This window comes from Andrographis paniculata, unplaced genomic scaffold (assembly GCF_009805555.1).
Source record: "Andrographis paniculata isolate CXL003 unplaced genomic scaffold, ASM980555v1 Contig5END, whole genome shotgun sequence".
In the NCBI taxonomy this organism is placed as follows: domain Eukaryota; kingdom Viridiplantae; phylum Streptophyta; class Magnoliopsida; order Lamiales; family Acanthaceae; genus Andrographis; species Andrographis paniculata.
This window is the reverse complement of record NW_026137595.1, coordinates 3,854,876-3,875,310: the sequence shown is the minus strand read 5'-3', so window position 1 is coordinate 3,875,310 and position 20,435 is coordinate 3,854,876. Positions and strand designations below refer to the sequence as shown.

The window sequence follows — 20,435 nt, the reverse complement described above, 5'->3', positions numbered from 1 at the left end:
TCGTATCTTTCTTTCAATCTCTCACACAGTTCAAGTGGGGATTTCAACATTACATACTGCATTTTCAGTACCTTATCGATGTGATGGTACAAAAAGATCATGGCCTGTGCATGATCTTGGCTTGAGGAATTTTTATCCTAGTCAATGGTATTTTTCAAGCTTATTGATGCCAGATGCATTTTAACATTGCGAGCCAAAACCATATAATTTTAGTTAGAAACCAGGAGAGAGAGAAATTCTTTTTTGACAAGGTTAGACATAATAAACAGATAAAATATAAAATATTACCTTACAAAAATTAAAATATATAATCTTGCTGACAACGATAGAAATATTAATTACTTTTACCGCCAATCACTATTTTATATATAGTATAATATACTATATATAATATTATAATATATGATATATAATATATATATATAATATACGTGTAAGTAGTAATATATATATTTTGTGTGTATGCTAGTATATAAATATATAATACATTAGATAATGTATGTATGTATGAACTTTATGTATGTCCGATGTTGAATGTTGACGAGGGAGAAATATAGAGAATAAGAGTATTCATTTTATTTCATTCAACCCATATTTATAAATGTGAATATCTTAGTGCCAAGGAATTAAAAGTTTACATATGGACTACCTAGCACATGTGTGCTATGTGTATACCAATGATTAATTTATTCCCATACTTTTTACTACTACTATTATTATTAGAGTAAAAATTATTATTAGTTCCATTCAAATTCAATTTTTTTATTTTTGGTTCCATACAAAAAAATTTATCAAAATTAGGCCCATTCAAAAAATTACTTATCATTTCTAGTCCCACCGTTCAAATTTTGACGGTTTTGGCTGATGTGGCTGTTACGGATGCTGACCTGGAAGCTGACTCGGACACAACACGCCCGTGTTTATAATACACCACCGAATTTGAGACTCCAACACGGGCGTGTTTATATGGAACACGGCCGTGTTTCTACGGAACACTATGATACACTAGCGTGTTCATTAAGACACGGCCGTGTTGTACCATTAAAAGTATTGGTGATTAGAATTAGCCGTACACGGCTGTGTTTGTAAGTAAACACGGCCGTGTTCGACCTCGTTGTTGATAAAAACCCTAGCCCCACATGTCCCCTTTTTCAAATCTATTTCATCAATTTCTCTTATATTTCTTCCCCATTTCAGTCCCACTTCTCCAATCTATTAACCTCACTTTTCATATATTATATCTTGTCGCTTTGAAGTGAAAGAATAATCTTGTGGAATCTATTGTGGAGGTAATTTTTAATTTGTTCTTTTCATAAATTTAACGTCTTTCATAAAAAATAATAATATGTATATGAAAAGAACAAATTAAAAATTATCTCCACAATAAATTTTACAATAATATTCTTCAAAGAGATAAAATATAATATATGAAAAGTGAGGTTAATAGATTGGAGAAGTGAGGCTGGAATGGGGAAGAAATGAGAGAAAATTTGATTGAAATAGATTTAAAATGGGGGATATGTAGGGTTAGGGTTTTTGTCAACAACGAGGTCGAACATGGTTGTGTACGGCTAATTCTAATAGCCAATATTTTTAATGGTACAATACGGCCGTGTCTTAATGAACACGCCCATGTATCATAGTATTCCGTAGAAACACGGTTGTGTTCCATATAAACACGCCTGTGTTGGAGTCTCAAATTTGGTCAAATGATGTGTATTATAAACACGGATGTGTTTTGTGCAATATGGGCGTGTTGTGTCCGAGTCAGCTTCTAGGTTAGCATCTGTAATAATCACGTCAGCCGAAATCGAAAAAATTTGAACGATAAGATTAGAAATGATAAGGGTGGAACTAATTTTGATAAATTTTTTTTTTTCTTTTTTGTGTATGAGACAAAAAATGAAAAAATTGGATTTGAATGGGAGTAACAGTGACCTTTACTCATTATTATTATTATTATTATTATCTAAACAAGCCAAAGATGTCGGTGCTCAAAACAATCACTTTTTGAGTGAATTATCATCGAAATTTCGCGCCATAACTTCGTGTCAAATCACCTAATGAGAATCGCGGAGATTTCATCCACGCCGGACCGCCGGCGGGACTCCGTCGTAGAGGCCACCGCGCTCTCACAAATTGAGTCCACAATCAAGTTGCTCGAGCGTCACTCGCCCGTGCAATCCTTGCAGGAATCGTTCTCCTCCGACCTTCGACGGACGCTAACTCAGTTGACTCAACTCGCTCCGTTTCCCAATTCCGTGAAGCTTCTTGTTTGGAAACTAAGCTACCGCCTTTGGAACGCGTGCGTTGATCTCTCCAATGCATCCTCAGCGAAAATCTCAGAGGAACACGCCAAGCTCCGGCAAGTCGCGGCTGAGCTGCTTTTTCTTACTGTCGACGTGGCTGGGATTCCCTCTCCGGCGTTCAAGGCGGCTCTGTTCTTCTACAAGACCGGGTTAATTTGGTACGACCTAACAATTTTGGATTCTGCTAACAATTGCTTTGAAAAGGCTACCGAGCTAGTATCAAATATTGACAATAGCGCAGTTTCGGACGATGACGAGCGGAAATTGCTCTTAGATCTCAACCTCGCTCGTTCTCGAGCAGCTTGGGAAGTTTCAGATAGAAATTTGGCAATTACATTACTAAATAGGTCAAAAAATGTTTTGTTTGGAGTTTCCAGGAACTTCAGTGCCCTTGCTAATCAGTACTTGGCATTTGGAAAGACATTGCTCGCAGGAAACGAATCTTCTGCCATGAATGATGCATTGAAGTTGATGAATGATGCGTTGGAATTGTGTGAAAAGGGTTTGAGAGTAGTGAAAAGGACAGAGGAGACTCTGATTTTGAAGGAGTTGAGACTGAAGACTCTGAGATTCATAGCAGCTGCACATTTGCAGAGTGATGAGTTCGAGAGTGTGTTAAAGTGTGTGAAGGTTTTGAGGGATGTTGGGAGTGGTGGCGACAACCACCCAAGCTTGACTGTCTTGGCCATGAAGGCCTGGCTGGGTTTGGGGAGGTATGGTGAAGCAGAAAAGGAATTGAGAGGAATGGTACTAAATAAAGGAATACCTGAGGCTGTTTGGGTATCGGCAGTGGAGTCGTTCTTTCAGGCCTCCGGCGCAGCAGGTGCAGAGACAGTTAAAGGAGTGTTTCTCGGGCTACTAGAGCGTTGTCATGTAAGCGCCGGGGCTGCAATTAGGGTTGTCAATAGAGTGATTGGGAATGGATTGAGCAGTGGTGAAGGAGTGAAGGTCAGAGCTGATGTTGTCAGTCAGCTGGTTTCAGATGAAAGAGTGGTGGCGCTGTTTAACAGAGAAGGTGCTGCTAAGGAGAGGACCACCATGCATGCTCTTCTCTGGAACTGGTGATTCTATTGTTCATTGGCTCTATAAGAAATATGCTAATGAATATCAAGTTTTTAATATCCAGTAGTTTAGAAACTGAAATCAAAACTACATATCACAATCGAACCAACTAACCATTAGGAGTAACCTGCAATTGTTAGACTGTATAGGAATATGGGCTGGTTTGATTGGTTTCATTTGCTTTAGTTTGTACTGGTATATGCTATGTGTGTGTGATATCTGGCTTATATTTCATACTCATATCTTGTAGATTAGCCACAAAACTTTGAGCTTATCATGGCAAAATTTACAGTTGAATGCCATCTTTCTTTGAGTTTGTGGTATTCAGATTTGTGCTCTGTGGCACTTTGTTAGGTTAGGCACAACTTATGCCTTAAAGCCTTTGTTTTACAGTGCAACAGAGCATTTTCGGTTGAAAGGTTATGTACTCAGCGCTGAGCTGTTCGAAAACTCTATGCTATATGTACCTCATGGAATAGAGAACAGAATTATCCGAGCAAAGGGGTACCGGGTTCTATGCCTCTGCTACTTAGGCCTATTGCAGCTAGATAGAGCTGAAGAATACATCAATGAAGCTGATAAGGCATGCATACATACAAGTGTTGGCTAAATTATTTATTACGTCATGTTTGAAGCCTGCATTTCTGCGGTTAACTTGTGTCTTCCCACCATTTTTGTTTCTGCAGTTGGAACCCAATATAGCGAGTGCATTTCTGAAGGTATTCTCCATGACATATCTCACCATTGTGCACATATCTGCTTGATGACTTACTGACATAACAGAAATTGCAGTTCAAGATTTTCTTGCAGAAGAACGATCACGACAGGGCTATTGCTCAGATGCGAGCAATGCCTACCTGCCTGGACTTCACTAATGATTTCATTTCCCTGGCAGCCCATGAAGCTGTCGCCTGCCAGGCATTCCCAGTTGCCATTGCCTCTCTGTCCCAACTCCTAACTTTTTACTCATCTGGGAAACCAATGCCAACCAATGAGGTCGTGGTACACCGCACCTTGATTACAATTCTAACTCAGGTCCCGGACAGTGATGCTGATGTCCTCAAACACATGAAACAAGCCTATGTCCGGCTGTCTGAGGTTGGGCCTGACCTCTTCTTTGGCAAATGTGAAGTTGGAAGGCGGGAGAAGAACTGGTTCGCAGGGAATGCTTGGAATTTTGGAGCAAGAACTGGGCAGGAGAAGAAGTATGATATGTCTGCTGAATTCTTCAAATTGGCATCACAATTTTATGGAGCTATAGTTGACGGAGAAACAGAGGTTGAAGATGATGCAATGGTTTGTAAATCAATCATGCTGTTTGCATCTGCCATAATTGCTGATGAGATGCACAACAAAACCACCTTGCCGGAAAATGAAGTTCGACAAACCATTGAGCTGTTGGGCAGAGCTGGAAAGGTAACCATCTAAATTTTCATTATTTTCTGAAACAAATAATGCACACACAGAAAAAGTAAATTCAGTAAACACCATGGGAAATTTCCTCAAGCATGTAGCTCTGCATACTTTGACTTTATAGTTACATGCAGATATTGATGTCGAGCAGAAAAAATGATGATCAAACAGCTGCCATTGAGCCAAACTTCTTCTTCGTGTACACTTGGAGTGCTTTCAACCTTCACTCCAGGTTGAGTGACATGAATGCCCAACAGCTCCTACTGGTAAAAAGCTTTGCGACCTCAAAATCTTGCAACCCCAAACATTTGCTTCAGATTGGCCTTGAGGCCTCACAAGGACCACGATCCAACCCCGAAGTCAGCAACTTTGCTTTAAGCACTTGTCTCACTGCCCTTCTTTCTTCCCCTTCTCCGGACTACCAGACTACGGCTCTAGTCTTGAGGAAGCTGATCTCTATCACCACAGTCTACAAGGCAGGAGGCGCAGATGATGACTCTGTACTTGAAATGTACAAGCAAGCTTACCGAATCATGGTTGGATTGAAGGAAGGTGAGTATCCCATTGAAGAAGCCAAATGGCTCGCCACAACGGCATGGAACCGAGCTGCCGGTCCAGTAAAAATGGGGCAGATTGAGCTAGCAAAAAAGTGGATGTGCATTGGACTGGAATTAGCCGTGAAGGTTCCAGGCATGCAGAACTACAAAACATGCATGGAGGATTACTTAGCAGGCTTTGACAAGAAATTCAAAGAGCAGGAGAATGGTAATGACAGGACACTTACAGTGTCCTGATGAGGTAAGTTTGCCTGTTGAATTTGATTATATTAGCCTCCAGGAATTAATTAGCATCTGAGTAATATGCATATGATAATACTTAGCTTCATAGGCATTTCTAGTCTATAGGAATAACATACTGATCATTTTTGCTTAATAAATTTTCTAACATTTGGCCAGTTATTATTATTGTTTGTTTTTTTTTTTAAACAAATGGGCTAAGCCAGTCTTTGCCTGTTTAACTGTAGAACCAGGATGGAGTGAGTGAGGGTAAAAATGTAAATCCATGATCATCATGTTATCTTCCCTCTCCCCTTCAATCCATTTGCCTTTGTTTTGTCTTCTCGTTCAGGATGGATATTTTTTCAAGATGCCTTTTATCTTCTCCTCCATTAAAATTCCCTTCGAAAACCCTTAAATCAGCTAAGAAATCACATATATTCCTCTCAAATTACACCCCCATTTGCTCTTCTAAACTTCTTTCCTTCAATTCCCTTACCTCTGAAACCCGAAACTCAACTCTCCAAAATGATACTGATTCAAGAACCACACATCTCTATTTTGTTCAATTCCATCGATTGTTTATCAAGAATCAGTTTCCTCTACTGTTTGTTGGACTATCTTCCCCCCTCTCTTGCTTGGCTTCTGAAACTGGTGATCTTCCCCCCGAAGAAGTGTCCAACAAAATTAACTTGGAATCCGTTTTGGTTTCCATTGATAACTTCTTCAATAGGTACCCTTTCTTTGTTGCCACAGTGGCCTTCATTTGGCTTGTTGCAATCCCTTTGATTGAAGAGTACTTGCAGAAGTATAAATATGTATCCGCCATTAATGCGTTCAACAAGCTGAAGGATGATGCCAATTGCCAGTTGTTGGACATCAGGGAAAGTAAGAGTGTGGCTTCTTTGGGCTCACCGAATTTGAAAAGGTTGAATAAGAGTGCTGTGCAGGTGGAATTCCGAGAAGGGGATGAAGAAGGTTTTGTGAGGAGGGTACTGGAGAATTTCGGGGATCCAGCTGACACTTGTGTTTGTGTTCTCGACGAGTAAGTTTTGAGCTTTACTTTTACTGCTCTAGTGGTAATATCATTCTACAGTAATTTTGGTGAAGTCTTCAATATTTAGAAGGGTTTAGAGCCTTTTTTGCTGCTATATTCATTGGTAAAATTTGTAGAAAGCTTGTGGAGTGGAAATACAAATTAGTTGTTGCTTTATTTTAAGTGGTTCAGGCTACTACTGCTTTTTCAACATGTTTTCTGAGATCGATGGAGTATTAAACCAATTTTCTTGTTGAACTGTGTCATGTGTAAGGTAGTTTTGATGGTAATTCTTTGAAAGTAGCTGAGCTGTTGGTGAAAAATGGTTTCGAAGAGGCTTATGCTGTCCGGGGAGGGATCAGGGGAAAGAAGGGATGGCAGGTATGATATGCTTATTTCTATTTGTTTCTTTTGAAGTCTTGGGTGATGTTCAAGCATCTGAGTGTTGTTTTCGACATGGTTGCATGACTGGTGTTTGCTGTGTATGATTATGGTTGAATCGAATCGAATCGAATCAATTGAGTTGGCACTCACAGGCTAGCAGTTAGACCACATGATTTTCTCAAACGGTGGTGATGCTGATGTTTTGAGGATTTCTTTTTGTCTTCTGTTAATCATTCAAGATATTATATTATGGCACTTTTTTTGGAAAATTTTAGAATCCAATCTTGAAATTTTTCCGTGTATGGTGTTGGTTATGATGTACCTAATAATGTGTGTCAAATGAATGCTTTTGGATTTGACTAGTATTTGGTGCTTCACTTAAGCATGTGATTTGTTAGTTATTCTGGATGGATGTTGTGTGCTTATTTTGTAGGAGATACAAGAGACACTTCTACCCCTATATGTACATGTCTTCCCAAAGAAGAAGCTGAAACATGTCAATAAAAATGGTGGGATGATCCTAACGGACAGCAGCACCGATGGCGATGGCGATGGCATTTCCTCCTCGACTAGAGATTCTGATTCGAGCATCGCCAACAAAGAATTCGCAAATGAAAATTTGAGTGCGGGCGGTGGCCAAAGGCCGCTGTCTCCATATCCAAATGTATGAAACTCTCTCTCTCTCTCATATTATATTATGGTGTTGGGACTAATTTTGTTATATGTTTGTTGTGTGGATATTAATTAATAGAGTAACAGTAACAGTAACGATAATGATGATGTTAGTTAATAATGCATGCATGCATGCAGTACCCGGATTGGAGACCTCCATCTTCCCCAACTCCGTCAAAGCCTTGTTGTTGACAAGACTCACTGACCAAGAAGCTTCAGCTCTCAGCTCACCAGCAGTAAGCATCAATTAGCTTCAACATTACCTTTATCTATTTATTTATTATTCAAAACTTATGATTTAATTATGAAATGCTGCTTGCCTTGCTACATCTCAATTTCAGAATAATTAAACCTAAATTATGAGAATTATCTATCTGACATCTGACTGTTGTTTCCTTAATGCTTATTTTTATTAATAATAATACACATTATGAGAAAACCAAAAGGCTTCCAATTCCGAAAACATAATGCCCTAATTTCATGATGATCCTTTCAATTTATGTACAAGTTTTAATGTAAAAGTAGGGTTATTTTTATTTTTATTATTATTTTTTATATATTTATGCATGTCTTCTTTTAAAAATGATTTTAGGACAAACTATTAGTTGAATGTAACTATGTTAAGAGTGTAATTTTGGGAGTTAGTTTTGATTTGAATGTAATACTGTAAAAGCAAATACTATATTTTTATATACAAAATAATTGAATAGTAAAGATATTAAAATTAAATCCTGAAGTAACAGGGCTTGATATCATAACATAACATATGCTGAAAAAAATAAAATTATAAAACACAACAACAGCAATAATAATGTTATATACATAATATCGAATCGGCGTAGTTTTTATTTGCCATAAATGTGCATGCTTTGCTATATTATACATAATGTTTTGTTGGCACTTCTATAGCCACTTAATTAGCTTTCAAATTTTTACATAAATGGTGTATAAGAATAGAATTAAACATACTACAAACTCTTTCTCTTTACCTTTCATCCCTGTGTTTGTTTGGGAGATTGGATTGGATTTACACTGTTCATCCAATTTTTTTTTCCCAAAAAATCAAATCAAACATTTATTTTTCATTTTTTATATTATACTAAAAATCAATCTAACATCACATCAACACCTATTTATATCACATCATACAACTATTCAAATTCAAAATTTTTCTATTCAAATCCAAACTCAAAATCCAAACCCCAAACAAACATACTATTATATACTTACATATAATATTAAATATATTCACACGGCTGCTTGTATCTTTTCGATCTTATGCAATATTCAGCACCATCCTGAATTCATCTTGCCCGTTGGATGAAATATCATTATAATCTAATGGTTGACATTCATGGAGTGCGGTTTAGGGATTTTGAAGAAAAGTAATTAAATATTAATTAATTAAAAAAAGTTAAATTTGCGAACTAGATATGTTATCTTTGGTAACATTAACCCACATAAATTAAAAAAGTATGCAATTAAGTTATTTTTAAATAAAAATTATTCGAAAACGTATTTATGCACACACCTTCCAACTATGTTGTTATAATATTCTTAATACGATGTCTTAAGGTAAAGTGAACACAATATATATTATCTTAAATTGATATTCACAAATTCGCAATATGATTTCATATTTTTTAAATAATAAATATTAATTACAATGAGTAAGTTTGATTTCTGCATTCCAAAAAATTCAAAATATACACTATATCAAAATTAATTTCAATTAGTGGAGTTATTTTTAGAAAATAACATTCACATTATTGCAGTAATTTCTTATGTATTAATTTTAAGAAATTCTTTAAATGAGTATTTTTCCCAAATTCCCAATTATTTACTCAACCATAACCATCGCCCGAAATGAATTTACCATGTCCCCAATCTTTAGCCACATCGCCGCCAGCTCCCTCTCCCAGCATCGACCGCACACCACCGCTGCCAAGCACACATCACTGTCGTCGTTTGCCTCCTATCCCCCACCAAAGTAACCTGAGCCTTAATTCAATTGTACCCGTACAATCCATCGCGATTCTAAGCAACAACGTCGCACTCGGTCCATTTCCGTCGTGGACCAGTCAACCGCCTCTGCATCAATGGAGAAAAAAAAAAGTCCTAGAGCCTTCCGTGAAGCACAAGCCAAAGAGAATTAAGTTCATACAAGTTTTGCGTATCCCGAGGAAGGTTTTCCATTTCAATAACACCAAACTCTTTCGACTTAGCGGCGAAAGGAAACAAATTTGTTCTAATCTACTTTTACAGTCAGAGAACACAATTGAACAATATATTAGGGAGAAAGGAAGAACATATGCATCAAATGAGGTGCATTGGCCAAACTCAGGAAGACTGCAGAAGAAGAAGAACAGAGAAAAGAATGTCCATCACGTGATGGAATGAGAGGTACTATCGCGCGTGGTAGGAGAAGAGGAAGGGGGAGGGTTGGTTGATGTTGAACAAATTTGATTGCCTTTTTGTTATAATTGTGTAGTTTTTGCGCAGTTTTCAACCGTAAATGTGTATTTTTGTTTAGATGTTTGATGAAAAACTATCCATGTTGGTTCTTTGGTAGATAGAAGTAATATTTCTATACATAACTTTGATTTATGTCGATATCCTTATCTGATTTTTATCTTACGTTTATATGATGTATAAATTTAAGCTAGATGATGTCCATCTAAAATAGGTATGATATGTGAATGATATGTTCACTATTAAACCCTTTTGCTCTCCCTTTTGCATGATGTATACTTGTTATATATAAGAGCTAAATGATATATTATGACTATGTTAGATGAGATAATTGTTATTGTGTCCATAATTTATATAGGTATGATGTGTATCTTAAATAGATATGATGACTGCATTAGAATCATATGATGGATATACCATTCTCATACTCAAAACCTGTTTTTATGTGATATATTGAATGATTTGTTTTGTCTTATATTAATATGATGGTGCAAAATATCTTAAATCGTGACGATTTTATACTGACATGCTTGTCTGATATCTATTCATCCATTAATATGATGTGTGGGTATTAGGGATGGAGAAATTTACTGAACATACCGAAATACCAACTTATTACCCGTATCGTATCGAAAATACCGAAAATTTTGGTATGCGGAAAATTTCGGTACGATAAATTTTCGGTATGGTATCGGTATGAATTTTCGGAAAGTTCGGTATTTCGGTATGATACCGTACCGATATTATTTTCATTAAATAATTTAATTATTAATATAAATAATAATTATTAATATTTTTTTAAAATCATAACAAAAAATGTATAAACTATTGAAAAGATATTGATTTTTTCATAATATTTTTGTGGTGAAGAATAGTGATATTATTTAATTTGTTTAATAAATAATTTAATTATTAATATAAATAATAATTATTAATATTTTTTTAAAATCATAAAAAATATGTAAACTATTGAAAATTTATTGATTTTTTCATAATATTTTTGTGGTGGAGAATAGTGATATTTATTAATTTTTTTAATTATTTTGAAATTTTAAATTATATTTTCGGTATAATCGGTATATACCGGTATCTACCGAAATCAAAATTTTTGGTATTTCGGTATGATACCATACCGATATTATTTTATTAAATAATTTAATTATTAATATTTTTTTAAAATCATAACAAACTATGGAAAATTTATTAATTTTTTCATAATATTTTTGTGGTGGAGAATAGTGATATTTATTAATTTTTTTAATTATTTTGAAATTTAAAATTATATTTTCGGTATAATCGGTATATACCGGTATTTATCGAAATCAAAATTTTCGGTATAAACGATATATACCGGTATCGTACCGAAATTAAAATTTTCGGTATAAACGGTATATACCGGTACCGTACCAAAAATTTTGGTATACCGAAATTCTGTATATTGAAACTTTCGATATGGTACCGGTATGTATTTTTGTCATACCGAAAAGTTCGGTACGATATCGGTATCGACCGGTATTTTCGGTACGGTACGGTATGTCATCCCTAGTGGGTATAGTCTGGATGATGTTAATCATATATAACTATACTATATTAATGATATGTACTTGCATATTTTTGTGGCTCATTGGATACTGATATTTATATAAAAGTTCTTGAGAGATTCAATATGCCTGAAGCATACAAATTAAACCCAAATGAATCATATTCTATCAAATTGAAAAAGTCATTGTACGGACTTAAACAATCACGGCGAATGTGGTATAACCATCTCATTGAATGTTTAATAAAAAAAAGTTATACTAATGATCCAATATGCCCATGCGTCTTCATTAAGAAAAAATGGATCAAATTTTGTCATCATTGCCATATATGTTGATGATCTCAATTTAATTGGAACTCTTGAAGAGATCGAAATTACAGTTGAATATCTAAAGAAAGAATTTCAGATCAAATATTTTGGAAAGACAAAATATTGTCTGGGATTACAAGTGGATCATGTTAATAATATGATATTTATTCATCAATCCACATATACCAAAAAGGTATTAAAACAATTTTATATGGATAAATCTCACTCTCTAAGTACTCCAACGGTGGTTAGATCCTAGTAAAGATTCATTCAGGCCAAGATAAGAAAATGAAGAAATTCTTGGCCCCGAGGTACTATATCTCAACGCTATTGGCGCATTAATATACCTTGCAAATTGTACCAGACCAGATATATCTTTTCCAGTAAATTTACTGGCCAGGTTTAGCGCATCCTCACAAAGCGCCATTGGAATGGTATCAACCACATTTTTTCGTTATCTTCAGGGGACTCATGACCTCAGTTTATTTTATTCGAGTGAATCTCGGAATGAATTAATTGGTTATGTTGATGCTGGTTATCTTTTTGATCCACATAAAACAAAATTCCAAACCGACTATTTATTCACTTCTAGTGGAACAACATTCTCTTGGAGATCTGCTAAACAGACAATAACAACTACTTCTTCAAACAATGCTGAGGTTTTAGCAATTCACGAAGCTAATCGTGAATGCGTTTGGTTGAGGTCTATGACTCATCATATTCAGAAAATTGTGGCTTGATTACCGATGATATAATACCTCATACAATATTGCTGGAATATAATGTAGCTTGTATAGCTCAGTTAAAGAGAGTATATATTAAAGGCGATCGGACAAAACACATACTTCGAAGTTCTTTTTCACTCATGATCTTTAGAAAAATAGTGAAATTAATGTCCAAAAGATTTGATCATCTGAAAATTTTGCAGATTTATTTACGAAGGCGCTATCGACTGCAATATTCAAAAAATTGGTGCAAAAAATTGAAATGTGTCGGCTGAAAGACATCAAATAAAGTCCAAAACAAGGGGAACGTATTAATACAAGAATGTTGTACTCTTTTTTGTTCTCTAGGATTTTTTCCCACAGGATTTTTTCTTAATAAGATTTTAACGAGGCACATTCATTGTATAAAACATCAAAGGGGGAGTGTTATATACATAATATCGACGTAGTCCCTATGTGCCATAAATGTGGATGCTTTGCTATATTATATGTAATATTTTGTTGGAACTTCTTTAGCCACTTAATTAGCTTTCAAATTCCTATATAAATGATGTTTAAGAATAGAATTAAATAAATTACAATTTCTCTCCTTTTCTGAATCTCTCTTTTATGACTTCGGGTTATCAAAGAGAGAATTTATTTGAATAAATGGAAATAGAGTACCATAGAGGAAAAACAATTCGCTTTGTAACCAAAACCAAAATAATGACTACCTAACCTAACATGGTTTAGATGCGCCCTATATATAGGCGGACTAATGGGCCAAGCCCAAGACTCATAATAAACAATTAAAAAATAAATAAAATAATAAGAGAAATAATAAGCAATAAAATAATAATTATCCTAAGTGAGTACGGTGCTTCTCCCTATTCTAATATAGACCTTGACTTTACCCAACTCCATAAAAACTCAATCTCTCTTGAAAACTGCCTTGTCCTCAAGGCTCAAGACAGGAAACTGGAAGCGCAATTCTTCTTCATCAACCCAAGTTGAATCTTTGTACATTAGTCCACGCCATTGTATGAAAACCTGAGGAATGAGCTTGTCGCCTCTACCTACATCTGCTCGAGCTCCGTGGATCTGACCTCATATTCTGTCCACCCTTCAACCTCGTCCATCTCTTTGAGCTTGGCTACCCAATTCGTGTCTGGGTCCAGCACACAAGTTCAAAGGGACTTGCTCGCATACTTATGCAATGGTGTATAAGGCTCCTTACAACGGCAAAAAAGTCGCTTATACTGACACTCGCGATACTCTTCACGACTCAGTTTCTGGAAGGGAACTCGCATAGAGGACTGTTTTGAAGCCACTGGGCGTCCGCCAGTGGAGCTGTTGTCCGTGCTTGGTCTACTGCTCCCGATGCCATTGCCAAGACTAGAGGGACCTACCGGAGGTGCAATCTGTGCTCCACTGCTAGGCGCGAACTCGCAAATTGACTAGGCGGTTGTCCAGGCTGTTGATACGTCGTGGAAGAACCATCATTGAATTCCCACTCAATGCTACGGCTGATCTAGATAGCTGAGTTCAAATCTTTTGGGTCTAGTGTCCTCAGACGATTGCAGCGGCGCTGATGCCGCCGACCGCTGCGAGCAACTTCTGCTGCAGCAAAACCATCTAATTCGTGTTCTGTTCTCCCAAAGTCTCAAGCTTGGTGGAAAGATCCTGGTGGATCTAGTTTACCTCATCTTGTATTTCTCCAACGATTGCTTCCAATAGCTCAAATTTTTGTTGATTAGAGATCGGCATGATTCCATCAGCAGAGAATCCGGAAGGTCGGACCAATTCTTATGACTTAGAGTTATTTGAAGAGAGAATTAATTCGAATAAATGGAAATAGAGTACTACAGAGGAAAACCAATTCGCTTTGTAACCAAAACCAAAATAATGACTGTCTAATCTAACATGACCTAGATGCGCCCTATATATAGGCGGACTTATGGGCCAAACCCAAGACTCATAATCAGCAATTAAACAATAAATAAAATAATAAGACAAATAATAAGGAATAAAATAATAATTATCCTAAGTGAGTACGGTGCTTCTCCCTCTTCTAATATAGACCTTGACTTTACCCAACTCCATAACACACACTCTCTCTCGTTGGCTTACCTTTTATCCCTCTCTCTTCATTAAATATACTATATATTATATACTTACATATAATACTGAACATATTTACATATATATACATATGCGATACAACCACATTATATAAATACATAATATACACTTACCAATATATTATATTTATTATATAACAAATAATAGTATATTAAAATATTATAATTCGACAAGTTACATATAAACAACTAATTTAACGTGAACAACAAAAAAGCAGACACCAACAAATTTATGGATAACAAAAGAGAAACTGTAAACATAAGCAAAAGGTGGAGTTGTATGAGACATGAAAATTCGATTATCTTCGTATGGTTGTTGATATCCTCCTAACCTTATGCAATATTTAGCACCATCCTTAACCCATCTTGCCCGTTGGACGAAATATCATCATAATCTAATGGTTGACATTCATCGAGGGTAGTTTAGGGATTTTGAAGAAAAGTAATTTAATGTTAATTAATTAAATAAAGTTAAATTCGTTAACTAGATACGTTATATTTGGTAACATTAACCCGCATAATTTAAAAACGTATGCAACTAAGTTCTTTCCAAATAAAATTTACTCGAAAACGTAGTGATGCACACACCTTCCAACTATGCTGTCATAATATTCCTAATATGATGTGTTAAGGTAAAGTGAATACAATACATATTATCTTAAATTGATTTTCACAAACTCACAATATGATGTCATATTTTTTAAATATTAAATATTAATTACAATGAGTAAGTTTGACTTCTATATTTCCAAAATTTTAAAATATACACGTATATAGATAATAACCTCAATTAGAGAAGTTAGTTTTAGAAAATAACATTTACATTATTGCATTAATTTGTTATGTATTAATTTTTAAAAATTTCTTAAATGAGTATTTTTCTCAAATTCCCAATTATTCATCCAACCGTAACCCATCGCCCGAAATGAATTCACCATGTCCCCAATCTCCAGCCACGTCGCCGGCGCCTCCCCCTCCTAGCGTCAACCGCAGACCACCGCCGCTAACCACACATCACCGTCGTTGTTCGGCTCCTATCCCCCACAAAAATAACCCAAGCCTCAATCTAGTCGTACCCATACAATTTGTCACGATTATGAGCAACACCGTCGTACTCGGTCCATTTATGTCGTCAACCAATCAACTGCCACTGCATCAATGGCGAAAACAAAAAAAATAGTCCTAGAGCCCTTCGCGAAGCCCAAGCCAAAGAGAAATAAGCTCATACAAGTTCCATGTGTCCCTAGGAAGGTTTTCGATCTCAATAACGCCAAGCTCTTTCAAGTTAGCAGTGGAAAGAAACAAATTTATGCTAATCTACTTTTAAAGCCAGAGAGCACAGTTGGCCAGTATGTTCGGGAGAAAGGAATAACATATGCATCAAAGGAGGTGCGTTGGCTAAGCTCAGGAAGGCTGAAGAAGAAGAAGAACAGACAAAAGAACGTCCATTACGTCATGGAACGAGAGGGTACTGTCGCGCGTGGTAGGGAAAGGGAGAGGGGCAAGGTTGGTTGATGTTGAACATATTTGGTTGCCTTTTTGTTATGATTGTGTATTTTTTTGCATAGTTCTCAGCCATAAATTTTTATTTATGTTTAGATGCTTGATGGAAAAAACTGTCCTTGTTGGTTCTGTGGTAGATGGAAGTACTATTTCTATGCATAACTTGGATTTATGTTGATATCCTTATCTAATTTTTATCTTACGTTTATATGGTGTATATATTTAGGCTAGATGATGTCCATCTCAAATAGGTATACTATGTGAATAGTATGTTTACGCTTAAACTTTTTTGCTCTCCCTTTTGCACGATGCATGTTATATATTAAGGCTAAATGATATATTATGACTATGTTATATGAGACAATTGTTATTGGATCCATAATTTATATATGTATGATGTGTATCTTAAATAAATATGATGACTGTATTAGAATCATATGATGGATATACCGTTCTCATACTCAAAACTTGTTTTTATGCGATATAACGGATGATTTTTTTTTTGTCTTATATTAATATGATGTCGCAAAATATCTTAAATCGTGGCGATTTTATACTTACATGCTTGTTTGATATCTATTCATCTATTAATATGATGGGTGGGTATAGTTTGGATGATGTCAATCATAAATAAGTATGTTAAATTACTGATATGTACTCATAAGGACTGACTGATGTATATGTTGGATACAACAATGATTGGTTTTTCGCATTTTTAGGATCTATTTTTGAATTTTTTTTATATTTTTTTTTTGCACAGTAAAACTTCGTCTATGTGCGTAATTACAATATGATGTATATGCATCATCAGGGCTTGAAAATGATGCGTTCTCCCAGCAATCGGCGCATAGAGAAATGAATGATATTCAACTTTGTAAAATATGATGCACATAGTTTCATGAATTGATGTATGTAGTATAATATTATGATGTTAATTCAGCCTAAACATTGTGTACGTAAATACTAATTCAGTCTTTTAACTATGCTGTCATAGTATCACTAGTACGATACATTAAGGTAAAGTAAACATAATACATATTATCTTAAATTGATGTTCTCAAACTCTCAATATGATATCATATTTTTTAAGCAGTAAAATAATCATTATAATAAGTAAGTTTTACTTCTGCATTTACTAAAATTAAAAATCTACACATAAATCAAACTTAACTTTAATTAATGGAGTTATTTTTAGAAAATAACATTCACATTAATCGTGATTTGTTTTAGGTAATATTTTACCCATAATACTTAATTAAATCTAAAATCAATCAATAATTAATTTCGATCATTTTGGTTTTTCCCTACATCTATACGTATAACTATTGAATTTGACAAATAATGTAGAATTAAAGTTTCGTAACATACTATTGAATATCCATTTTTTTTTTTTTTATAAATTTTGGTTATGATTCAATACCGCCTAACACGACCACCACTGTGCTAGATAACTAATAAAAGTACACATATAATTGATGTTGAATGAATACAAATATGATGTAAGATAATTTCGCCATACGTCACTTTCGCGATAAATGAGGGAAAAAAAAACAAAATTTACTGCATTTTTTAGTTTCTTGATTTTCATCTTCGACCACAAGGTGCCGACACTCACGGGAATGTACATTATTTTAATCCATCTTCTTCCAAGTTATAAGTTCACAAGTTTATTTTCTCGGATCGATCAACGTCGGCGGAAAATGCATAATTTTTTTTTTTCTTTTAGTGTGAGAATGTTTAAGTGATTTCACAATAATAAAGAAATATTACACATATATATCCTTAATTTATGTATGAATTTATGTTTGTCTTATTTATTATATAATATAATTTACTAATAAATCATTTCAAATGATCTTAATCGTTCATCTATACAACAAATCCTACGACTATAATTAATTCATAATGATCCTGAATTATATATTGGAACCGATATTCATATATACTATATGATTATTTAACTCTTAAAAAGTTAATGAAGAAAAAATATATTTAATTATTATTATTATTCTAGGAAAAATGAAAGTGGCCGGAGGCGGCGGTTATGTCCTTAATTAATTAATCCAAGAAAGAGTGATGAGATTAAATAACGGCTGTTTGGTTCAAGGATTTGATGGGATTCCATGGGGTTTGAATTTTAAAATCCTATGAAATCCATGGTTAAGAAAAAGAAGGTGGAATTTAAAATGATGGGATTTGAAAAAAGGGTCTAAAATCCTACATGGATTTTTTTGTAATTGGGATACCCCTGTTACTTTTAAATTCCATTCTTTAGATTTTAATTTTTATATTTATATCCTCTTATAAAAAAAATAATAGTATTATATTTATATAAAAAATTAAATAATTTTAACATTAATTATTATTTGAATTATATACTTAATTAAATTTATATTATTTTTTTTATAATATTTTTTAAATATATTAATAAATTCATTGTTTAAATTATTATTTATTATAAATTTTATTTGAATTATAAAATTATAGGGACGACCATAAGTCGGGTTCAATCGAAACTGATATTCATCCCAAATATATATTGTTAAATCCGAAATTCAAATTGGATCCGATTATACTAGATCCGACCAAGACTATACCCGGTAAGACTTGATGGATCCGAAAAATCTATTTTTTTTACAGTTCTTAAATTTTAATTTAAAATTACACATGTACCGGATCCAATGTATATTAAAATTTATGTATTTTATTAGAAAAATATTATAATAAAATAATGAATACGTTAAACTCAAAAAATATTTTTAATATAATTATATTATTCGAAATTATTTTTTGATATGTATGGTTGATATATTATTATTATATTACCCTCATCATGATCCGGATCCAGGCCTAATACTTAAATAATTGGACTCAACTTCAAATAAATAGGTCGGGCTCGGTCGGGTCTCGAGTTTACGCGGTCATCCTATAAAATTATTGATATCTTTTCAATTTATATTAATAATGAATTAAAGGTTTAATTTGTCAAAATAAATAAAATTCATAAGAGGGCAATTATGTCATTTAGAATATAAAAAATCCAAATCCACGAAATATAAATCCCACCATATTTTACCAACCAAACATAATATGAGATTCCAAATCTTAAATATAATAAATCCCATAACGTATAAATCCGTCAAATTCTAATCCCACCAAAAAAATCCATGAATCTAAATATCTGCAAAATCCACAGGGAACACCATTCATCGCAGCTTCACACAAAATTTTGGGTACTAATTTCTTCCTGCTCCATTAAATTGCTTGCCGCACATATTTAATTAATTAATTAAACTTTTTTTAGGATTCATTCAATAAGGCATATATTATAGAAAGCCACGACATAAATAATAATAATAAAAAAGTCCACAATAAAATTTTGATAAATTTAACTTGTCACAATAATTGCCACCAATTTTTACGTGAATAATAAAAAAAACCCACAATAATCTAAGTTATTACCATGATATAATTTTTTTTGTAATTTTTTAAGATTTCAGTATAGATAACAAAAATATTCATAGTTTTTTTTCCATAGAATTTTATTCCCAATTTTTAAAATAACATAAATAGCTACAATTTTTTTTTTTTTTGTTACAAATATTGTCATAAAACATTTTTTATTACTATTCAAAATCGGACGTAAATAATAATAATAAAAAAATCAATATGTTTGTTGCTAGGTATATATATTTTTTCATCAATTTTTTTGTAAACATTTAATTAAATTCTCATAAATAAGATTCTATTTGGATTGATTTTGAAATGGTTTTTTTGACTTGTGTATCTAACAAAAATATTTTATGTATATTTGTCTTGATTTTTATTCAAATATATTAGTTTTTTTTTAAGTTCAAAAGTATTTTTAGAAACATGATAGCATATGAAAAAGAACATAAATGTCCATTGAGAATGGTTGGGACAACAAGTATTCATCTCGTTTGGAGGGCTTAACAGTGCGTACTTTAGGGTAGCTGCTCCCACGTCATAAGAAAAAAAATATATAAATAATTTAAAATTAAATTACTATTTTATGGATAATAATAATTATATTATACTATTTCATTCCACTTCTAATATTTACATATTACTATTTTGATCCATCTAATTCAAA

At 33.8% G+C, this 20,435-nt stretch overlaps 2 protein-coding genes across 3 annotated transcripts; both read left to right on the top strand.

Moving 5' to 3' along the window:
• The first annotated feature begins 2,040 nt into the window (after positions 1-2,040).
• On the top strand, positions 2,041-5,892 carry LOC127259139 (TPR repeat-containing protein ZIP4). 2 transcript variants are annotated; one of them, XM_051286284.1, is made up of 6 exons: positions 2,041-3,370; positions 3,765-3,954; positions 4,058-4,090; positions 4,164-4,787; positions 4,919-5,582; positions 5,809-5,892. In XM_051286284.1, exons 1-5 carry the CDS (start codon positions 2,064-2,066, stop codon positions 5,576-5,578), a joined length of 2,814 nt encoding a protein of 937 aa, XP_051142241.1. In that variant the 5' UTR covers positions 2,041-2,063; the 3' UTR covers positions 5,579-5,582; positions 5,809-5,892. The 2 variants fall into 2 exon arrangements, with proteins under 2 accessions (XP_051142241.1, XP_051142240.1); XM_051286283.1 differs by lacking the exon at positions 5,809-5,892 and having other exon boundaries at positions 4,919-5,742.
• LOC127259140 (rhodanese-like domain-containing protein 4A, chloroplastic) lies at positions 5,845-8,032 on the top strand. The gene is made up of 4 exons (XM_051286285.1): positions 5,845-6,605; positions 6,875-6,977; positions 7,414-7,644; positions 7,791-8,032. Exons 1-4 carry the CDS (start codon positions 5,914-5,916, stop codon positions 7,842-7,844), a joined length of 1,080 nt encoding a protein of 359 aa, XP_051142242.1. The 5' UTR covers positions 5,845-5,913; the 3' UTR covers positions 7,845-8,032.
• Positions 8,033-20,435: the final 12,403 nt, after the last annotated feature.

What these genes read in the sequence shown, in the direction of transcription:
- LOC127259140 (XM_051286285.1), top strand. Translation starts at nt 5,914, where the DNA reads ATGGATATTTTTTCAAGATGCCTTTTATCTTCTCCTCCATTAAAATTC. An exon ending in TGTGTTTGTGTTCTCGACGA is followed by an intron (nt 6,606 to 6,874) that starts GTAAGTTTTGAG and finishes TGTGTAAGGTAG; the next exon opens with TTTTGATGGTAATTCTTTGA. An exon ending in CGCTGTCTCCATATCCAAAT is followed by an intron (nt 7,645 to 7,790) that starts GTATGAAACTCT and finishes GCATGCATGCAG; the next exon opens with TACCCGGATTGGAGACCTCC.
- LOC127259139 (XM_051286284.1), top strand. Translation starts at nt 2,064, where the DNA reads ATGAGAATCGCGGAGATTTCATCCACGCCGGACCGCCGGCGGGACTCC. An exon ending in ACATCAATGAAGCTGATAAG is followed by an intron (nt 3,955 to 4,057) that starts GCATGCATACAT and finishes TTGTTTCTGCAG; the next exon opens with TTGGAACCCAATATAGCGAG. An exon ending in TGTTGGGCAGAGCTGGAAAG is followed by an intron (nt 4,788 to 4,918) that starts GTAACCATCTAA and finishes AGTTACATGCAG; the next exon opens with ATATTGATGTCGAGCAGAAA.